This window comes from Rosa chinensis, chromosome 1, assembly GCF_002994745.2.
Source record: "Rosa chinensis cultivar Old Blush chromosome 1, RchiOBHm-V2, whole genome shotgun sequence".
Lineage (NCBI taxonomy): Eukaryota > Viridiplantae > Streptophyta > Magnoliopsida > Rosales > Rosaceae > Rosa > Rosa chinensis.
In genome coordinates this window covers 67,351,126-67,360,061 of record NC_037088.1, presented here as the reverse complement: position 1 = coordinate 67,360,061, position 8,936 = coordinate 67,351,126, and the positions used below count along the sequence as shown (strand labels likewise).

Here is an 8,936-nt window from a genome sequence, read left to right as displayed (position 1 = left end):
GCAGAGAGAGATTTCTTATTTAGAATCTTGGATTACTTTTAAGTAAGAATTCAATTCATGGAATGATCGAGCTGAGTCTTTCTGTTGTCTTCTAAGGTTATAATCTTAGAGCTTTACTCAACATTTAATCAAAACTTAATCAAATTTACAATTCCATGGCCAAAGCATACCAAATTCATATTGCTTTTGCATCTAAATATCGAATAAAACATGGGATTGGATATGAAGTTTTTTTAATGAATTCGTTTTTGTGCAACAAACATGTAAGTGGCTTCGTTTTGCTTATTTAATAAAAATTGCTTTTTAGATTAATTGATTTGAATACAATTTTCACATAGGTAATGGTGTGGGGTCGCAGCTTTAGCCAAGCATGTTTTGCATGCTCTCTTAGTATTAAATATGGAGATTGAAGCATGTAGAGCAGGTATCTTACTTGGTATCCACCAAGATTGGATGGAAGTAGACGTTGAAAGCGATTCTATCATTTTGGTTGCTGTCTTGAAAAGAGGTGAGGAAGATTTGTCAGTGGTGGGACGTGAGTTGGAAGATTGTAGAGCAATGTCTGCTTTTCAGTTAGTCAACATTTGTCACATCTATAGAGAAACAAATGGTGTAACTGATAGATTAGCGCACTTTGCTAGTATTGGCTTCATTGATGATGTTTGGTTATGGAAGACTCCTGCTATTATTCAGAATGTACTCTACAAAAATTATTGCATGTAATGTATCTAATGTGGCTGCATTTATCAAGAGTGCTGCTGCTAATGCCGGTTTTCGGACTTGGGTGTGTGTTGTTGGAACACTTGAGTTCTCGGTTGGATTTTCGACTTTGTTTTCGGGGCTGAGCTTTGAACTTTTGAAAGAATAATTGTGGTCCTCAGTGCCATGTCTTAGCAGAGAACTGGCAATTGGAGAAGGATTCAAGTCTGTTAGTATTGCTGGGGAATGGGTGAGAACCATATTGGCAGCAGCAGCAAGCCAGCAATTGAGTAAAACGGGCTTGTTGACTAGAACAGAGTGATGGTGTCTTGGCAATAATGACTAATAAGCTACCTCCCGGATTGTTTCAATACCACAATGTTCGGATTGCAAAAATCGGCAAAGTTAGAATCTGCCAACCCATTTGTTGTGCACAATTCGGAGAGAAAGTGTTTTGAGACTTGATGACGAATTCACGGAGGTTAACAGAGTTGTTCAAGTGTCGACTACAGGGATGCAGCAGTTGATGTGTTAGGGAGGGTGGAGAGGGATGTGGTAGTCCGAAATCATTTTAGGGAGCTAATGGGAGCAATGGCTTGTTCTCGGGAGAGTAGGGAGGGTGGTCCTGTTTCTGCAACTCAGTTTGGGTTTTCAAGGACTTGTAATTGAAGGACTTGTAATTGGGTTTTCTGCAACTCAGCTAATCAACGACCGGAGTACATGCTGCGAAGAGAAATGATAGCAGCAGCAACTGACTGAAAGAGCGGCTCCTGAGTCCTTACACGGTGCTGTTTCGTTCTTTTGTTCTGGGCAATGTTGTACCTGTTGTTATATGGAGGAGAGAGACTGAATAACCTTTTTCTAATAGGGGACTCATTTGTTTTACATTAAAGCTGAAAATGTCGCATAATAAGTTCTAATATTGATGAACTCTAGTTACCCAGAATTTTGATAACGAATTGACTTGTTCCGTCAGAAACAAGTAGGATGTAGTGATTTGTGGTTTGGCCATTTGCCTGAATTCTGAAACAAACAGTTGTTCAAAATCTAAGACGATCTTTTAAAAGAACAGTATATTTAGATGGAAAATGCAATTTTTCTACTCCAGAAAGAAAAGGCGAGCTATTGTTTAAATTATCAAGAATCCAAAATGAGCCAACCCGTCAATGAACAGAAGCCGTTTTGTGCTTGTATATCACTTCAGACGGTTGGCTGTGGAGTCTTGACTATGATAAAACAAAGCAAAAACTAAAGCTTTTAAACCAAGAAAAAAAAAAGAGGCAAACACAAATCCAATCTGCGAATCCCATGAGATGCAAATATTGATGAAACAGATTCAATCTTCACAACATAATTTCCCCACATCCAGTATAACTTCCCAAAATAAGCCTCTAATCCGCACACTAGTACACTTTCGGGGCAAAAGATGCTGTGACTGCTCCTGAAGTCCTGCCAGCACCAAAATAATCATGAGATGCATTCGAAGTTGGCAATTAATAGGATAAAGGACTACATCACAGAATACGATTTTAAGTGTCTTTACTTACTATCTTCTGGAGGTAAATGCAGAATTAGTCATCCTGTCAAAGTAACAACACAATAAACTCAATAAGCAATACAGGAAACGAGTTTAAGTGTCTTCCAAGTATGTTTGAAGGTTTAGAGGCATACCTGCCATGCTGTTTCCCAACAAAATGCCGGCCATTGGCCATTGATCTGTCCAGAGGAGCTCCATTTCCACCATTAAGAAGTACAGATGACTGGCTGGGAGTAGGTTCAGGCCCATTCATGTCCTTGGATTTGCTCAAAATTTTTACGTTCGACATACCTCCCGAAACACCAAAAGAGACACCATTTAATTGCTGATTCTGCTTCACAGACTGCAAGTGAGCATTATTTGCATTTGGAGTAGAAGTAACCACATTTTTGGAATCAAGAGATGATATCTTCTTTAAGCGGTGAGTCTGTGCCACTGGTGTAACAGCCACAGAAGGCAAACATGAAGAGTAGGGGGATGATGCTGCTGCAGCAGCAGCAACTCTGGCAACAGCGGCTGTAGCTGCTATCATCTCTTGAGCTCCTTCACGCAGCTGAATATAGTCCCCCTCAATCACAAATAGCTGAAAAGGCAAATTACGGTTCTCATGAGATGATAATAAAATAAACAATCTACACAAACATAGATGCATTTGAAATCATCAGCAGAACTCACTTCAGTATGAGCAGCAACGAAATCATCTAGCTTTCCATACTTTTTCTTGTAATCATGCCAGTGTAAAGGTGCAAGCATCTTCCCGAGCCTATTTGGCAGCTGTATTTGGAACAAATAACAGATTATTGACTAAAAAGTTGCTAATAGAAACAGAAAATGGCATGCTCACTATAGAAGTTTTGGTAGCTAATAGGTAGGCTCACCGTCGAACTGATCCTAATTCTACCACCAGCTGGTATTGTCCGAACCATACAAGCCAACAATGACCTTTCATCTAGAAGAGCGGTCTCCGAAGTCCTACCCACTGATGGTGCATTGGTGTGTCCAGTTGAGACAAAGGACTCAGGCAAACCTGTACCAGGGGAATTGTTTATTGTAATTTCATTGAGATTGACTGAATGGATTGGAGTGTCAGATTTTGAGGACTTGGTAGCAGAATTTGGTTTCTCAGCCGTTAAAACTTGTCCGTCCAACCCATGATCGATCAAGGTCTGAACATTCTGCTCATGTGCCTGTTCACATGTAAATTAAGCTGAGTATCTTCCACTAACTACTGAAAACCTAACACTCTGACCAGCTCCAGCCAAGTAAAAGAAAAAAGAAGCAAAACAAAAAATTTCTTACCTTGATTTCACTGCTCTTCTCAAGGGAATCCAATCTTAAAGAATCAGTAAATTGGGAAGACATTTGTTGCAAGCTCTGATCAGTTTGGGGTGAGACCAAGTAACTGCTATTAATTGACTCAAGAACCTGAAACAAAATACATACTGTAATTCCCGCCTAATTAAAATACACAAAGGCACGTAATCATTTACAAGGAAATACCTGTGCTTCCTCGGGGGAAGATGATATCACAGGCTCAGGCTCTGCCCCTTCGCGAATTTGAACATCCAAATAGTCTTGATGAAATTGTTGCCCATTAACAGAAGTTTCATAGTGATACTTCGCATCTGATCTTATCAGGTTTTGATCATTTTGGGAAGATGGAGGTTCAGTTTGTGTAGCTATCTGCAAACTCTCGGACGGAGCCTAAAAAGAGAGATCAAGTAACATGAGTTGGTCATTACGGATAACAGATGCTGATCATAATCAAAATAGAAAAGAGGTCTTCGACTGTCAGCACCTGTTGGTTTTGCCACTGTTGGAGAGATGACATTGCAGGTATTGAGTGAAAATTCCCCACATGTGATTGGGGAACCTGTGGTGGCATGGAATGGGGAACCCCAGGTTGATGCAGAACAAATGGATGCATACCAGTCACCTGTCCAGGTGGAAGAAAGGGAGGCATCCCAAGTAGAGAAGAAGGACCAATTGGAACACTAGGAACATGGTCAACCTGATAAACCATAACAATCAACGTTTATGGATAAATAAAGAAAAATTAATATAATTGAATCAAAACGACCAGGTCAAAATCATGTTTGATGCGGTAAAGTACCTGACTTGATGCATTGACAGTTGAAGAGAACGATGAAACGTCATGTGAATTCCCATTTGGGAGGGCCCCTGTATTTCCATTTGACGTATTTATATCAATCTGGTTTCCATTGTTCCGACCAAATTGAGATGCATCCTTTGAAGTTGAATTTGCTGCACGTGATTCATCAGTGTACGTTCCACTTCTTTGTCTGGCATCAGCTAACTCAAGCTGAAGCTGTTGTACCGTATGCATATGATGTCTCTCCATTTCAGCAAACTATTGGTTATCCAAAAGAAAAATCGAATTAGTCAAACTCACCAAAAAAAAAAAACAAAACCATGTTATACTTAGGTATACCACCACCCTCACTTAGGTATTGCTTAAAAAAAGTAATACAAAAAAATTCACCTAGGCAAAAATATCAGCATTTAGGCATACATACAATTGTTCTGATTTTTCTGTGAGCATCAAACATGTTTGCAAGCTATATTGAAAGAAAAAAAAATGAAAATGCAATACAGAAAACAAAACTAACCAACCTGTCTTTGCCAACCAAGCCAGAGCTGATTATAGTGTTCTGAGTGTTCCCGCAACTGATTTTGAAGTGTAGTTGACTGCAAAGCATCCATTTCTTGAACACGGGTGATCCAAGCTTGGGCTTCGCTCAGTTGTTCATCCTTAAATAGAATGGCTTCTTGAGCAAGCCTATGCTGAAAATATGATGGCTATCAGGCACAGCTTCACAATAACTAAATGTAGCATGCAACTCCTTGAAGTACAAAACATCAAACTTGTTCCAATTTCTGTCACTCATTATTCAGTGTCTGACATTTTGTTTATACACTGTTTATTCGCAAAAGAATAAAATAGTAGAAAAGTTCAATCATTCTACCAATTACAGTAAGACCATACAAAAGCATCATATACATGGAAATGAACAAACCTGTTCCTGCAACTCAATAAGTTGCCTCTCTTTTTCTTGAATATGTTCTTGAAGATCATGTAATTGCTGTATATGCTGGGCTCTTTCAGCTTCTGAATGGTCACGCTCTCTTCTGCAATAAACACCAAATTTTTAAACTTGTTGATATAATTAAAACCTCAACCAGCATTTATTCATACAGAATGAAATACAAAAGCCTTATATATTATGCAATAAGTAAATCTTCACGCTCATTGTTGCAAAGAACACATATTTAAGCTTGAACGACAAAAGTACACATGCTCTTGAATAATTAAAATGAAATACATATAATTAAAACCTCAACCAGCATTTATTCATACAAAATGAAACACAAAAGCCTTATATATTATGCAATAAAATACAAAATAGTAAATCTTCACACTCAGTGTAAATACAGTGAAGCAACACATTTAAGCTTGAACATCAAAAGTACATATGCTCTTGAATAAGAGCTTAAAAGTGCAGAAAATAGGTCCCAAACCCATGGATCATTACCTGAAAGTTGCTAATTCTTTGTTCTGTTCTCTAAGAAGGCCCTCTTTGGCCCAAGCCTGCCAGAAAGTTATGAAAGTGGGTAAAAACTACAGATTACTCAGCTAAACCAACCAAGAGAAATTTCATAAGCATTCAACATACCGCTTCATTATCTAACTTGGTAGCATGCAGCTCTCTATCTTTTTCTTCCAATTCCCTCTCCAAATCATGTATGGCCTGCTCCTTTTCATGGAGTTGCTCCTACAAAGACATGTCAACTGCTGTTAGTCGCTTCTGGAAGATGGGATTTGCTACACTATACATCAAAATAAGCATGCTAACAGAGCTTGTGTAACAGCTACACCTTGTTCTACGACAACTCCACCAAAATATACATTCTAAAAATAAAGAAATCAAGCAAACCTGAAGCTTGGAAGCAGCATTAGCATGCTCCTTCAGTTGGGCATCAAAGTTATTTTGTATATCCATTATCTCAGATCTTGCAATCATTTGAGCTCTAAGCTCAGTCTCCATATGCTGCAGTTCCTCTCTTTGCCTGACAATATCGTGAAGCCGCTGCTGCAAGAGGTCATGGTCCAAAGTCCCATCTATGGAGATCGAACAAAAGTCTACATCAACTGGCTCTCTTCCCTGCTGCACCTTGAAAAACAACAAATCATTTCCGCTTTCAGGCGAATCTTTGAAAACATAACTTTTCACTGGTCCCGAAATCCTTACCTCATATACTGTTCTCTCATCAGAATGGCCTAACTTTGATCGCTCCAGCTCCTGCGCATTGGAAAATTCGGAGTTCAAGAACAATAACTACAAATGCAAAACGAGAAGCACATAGACAGAGCCCAACTTCACAGCTAAGCTAATGTTACATAGAAAAATATCTACATTCTTCAGGCGCAGAAAGACTAAAACTAGACTTGGCTGAGCCAGATTCTCGTTCAAAGATTCACCAATCATGCTTATTTGAGATTATGTGAACGTACCAAACACATTACCCACTGATCACAATTCAAAATCCTAGCCACACACTAAATCTAATAACACAGACAGTAAATACAAATAGTTAAAACTCGAGCTAGAAACTAATTATACAATTTTCATAACAAATAAACCCTAATCTCCAATCCAAGTGAAGGCAACCCAATCCTAAACAATCAACTACTCCAAATTCCGTTTCGTTTCAGCTCAATTCACATTGTTCAATCCAAAGCAAAATTCAATGCCAGTGGTTTTCAAGTAAATCGACACTACCTCATCGCCGATGTTCCGAGCCGAATGATGCTCCGAGACGGCGCGCCACTGCTTGCGCGTCTGAGCTTGCATCATCGCCGGCATCGAACCACCGCGCGCGGCGGCCGTAGCCTCCATCAAATCAGAAGCTTACAGTCCAACTTCAACTGGCTCACTCACTCTGCTCGCGGAAACCCTAGGGTTCGTTGAGCTCGGAAAAAACGAGGCCGGGGATATGAGGGCCCGGGAATTTGAGAATTCACGAGAGGAATGAAGCCGGAGAGGTGAACGGAGTTGGGATTGAGGAAAGGCGGAAGTGTACCGGTGACGATTTGGGGTGCCTTTTCGGATTCAGGGGTTTTGGAGGGGTTGAATTGTAATTAACGAAGAGTTGACGAGAGAGAGAGAAAGAGAGAGAGGGATAATTGGCTGTGAGAAATTTTTACAAGTTTGATGAGGCTCCCGCCATTTATAGGGCAATTTTCACTACAAATGCATGATTGATACACGGCTTCGGGTGGCGCGTGGACATCGACCTAACTCAAAAAAAAAAAATTCTATTTAAGATTATTATTTTCTTTCAAAAGCCGAGGTGATTCCACAAAATCCATTAATGATATGGTAACGTACTCTTAAAATCTGCCACTGATTGACTCTCTTTAAATGTTATCATGAAATCTGTCAGTGATAACTTTGTTTAAAGTAACGTTACACTGGTGATATCGTCAGAGTCACCGTTGAACCTGCTAAAATAACACTATTTAAAGTAACGTTAAACTTGTGACATTGTCAAATTCTCAGTGCGTATCGAAATAAACAAAGAGTTTATGGATACATGTGTACGCAACAAGCTTCAAGGGTGTGTCATCTCTACTCCATTAGGCGAAATAGGGTCTTTTTAAAGAAACCTATAATCTCTATTACAAAAGAATTCAGGGTCTAGTAACTCAAGCCAAAACCGCTAGTCTTGACCCATCTCCAAGCCTAGCCTCAACCCACCTATCATGTTCATTGGTATTTGGTCATGCGTCAACCCACCTATCTCCAAGCCTATACACACAAAATGTATACAACACAAAGACAATACACATATATTATTGGGATCAAATTTACCAAATTATTTATAGTTAAATATTTGACTATTTTATACGATTGGCTAGAAGTTAGGAAATGGTGACCGTAGTTCATGTTACTAATCAATGTTGTCTCCGTGATTTGAAAATGTATGATAGTAAACCTTTAGTCAAGATGAAACACGACCCGATACAGAAATGTTCAACAAGCTTTTACAAGGTGGTGTAGCTCATGGCGGGAATGGTTTGTTTGAGCAAAGCCAAGTTTAGCCCAGAACTCCAGAAGGTCCAAAACTTGTTTTGGGCTGAATATAGTAAAACGAATCCATAACTTATCTCAGTATGATTTCGGGTCTGAAACCCTGCTCCGGCACCGGATCTAAATGCAACCAATTACGCACCACCACATTGCAAAAAGAAATTAAATAAAGAAAACTAATGAATTTGTTTTTTTTTTTTTTGATAAAAATGAATTTATTGTGAAATTGAGTCATAGAACTTATGAATTGAATAATTCTTTTTCTTTAAATAAAAGTTAATACAGTTGTCCTTGAGCATCGATGTTTTATAAACCAAGTAATTTTTATTAGCATAATATGAGTATCTGAATTTAGTAAGGTTTTGCTAAGAAATTACGCATGCATGTTTGTTTGGTTATTTGAGTTTGATCACATTTGGTTGCTTGGGGATTTGGATTTGAGTGAAATATTGCAGAGAATTTTGGCTTTTATCATGGCTACACATGAATTGGGTTAGATGTTTGGAGTCAAAATCATCTCTATGCAAAAGTGAGCGATTTAAGCATTTTAGACAACCAATCATTAAAATATATAATATATATCTGAT

General features: G+C 38.8%; 1 protein-coding gene across 4 annotated transcripts; it reads right to left on the bottom strand.

Annotated features, from left to right (window-relative positions):
- Positions 1-1,775: 1,775 nt before the first annotated feature.
- LOC112184348 lies at positions 1,776-7,466 on the bottom strand. 4 transcript variants are annotated; one of them, XM_024322610.2, is made up of 16 exons: positions 7,039-7,466; positions 6,508-6,558; positions 6,193-6,429; positions 5,932-6,030; positions 5,791-5,846; positions 5,275-5,386; positions 4,871-5,041; positions 4,350-4,607; positions 4,035-4,247; positions 3,737-3,940; positions 3,536-3,661; positions 3,115-3,423; positions 2,912-3,010; positions 2,371-2,819; positions 2,247-2,279; positions 1,776-2,148 (listed from the first exon to the last, which is right to left on the bottom strand). In XM_024322610.2, coding segments are annotated over exons 1-16 (2,535 nt in total). In that variant the 5' UTR covers positions 7,156-7,466; the 3' UTR covers positions 1,776-2,147. The 4 variants fall into 4 exon arrangements, with proteins under 4 accessions (XP_024178378.1, XP_024178382.1, XP_024178387.1 ...); XM_024322614.2 differs by having other exon boundaries at positions 5,275-5,383; XM_024322619.2 differs by having other exon boundaries at positions 6,193-6,423.
- Positions 7,467-8,936: the final 1,470 nt, after the last annotated feature.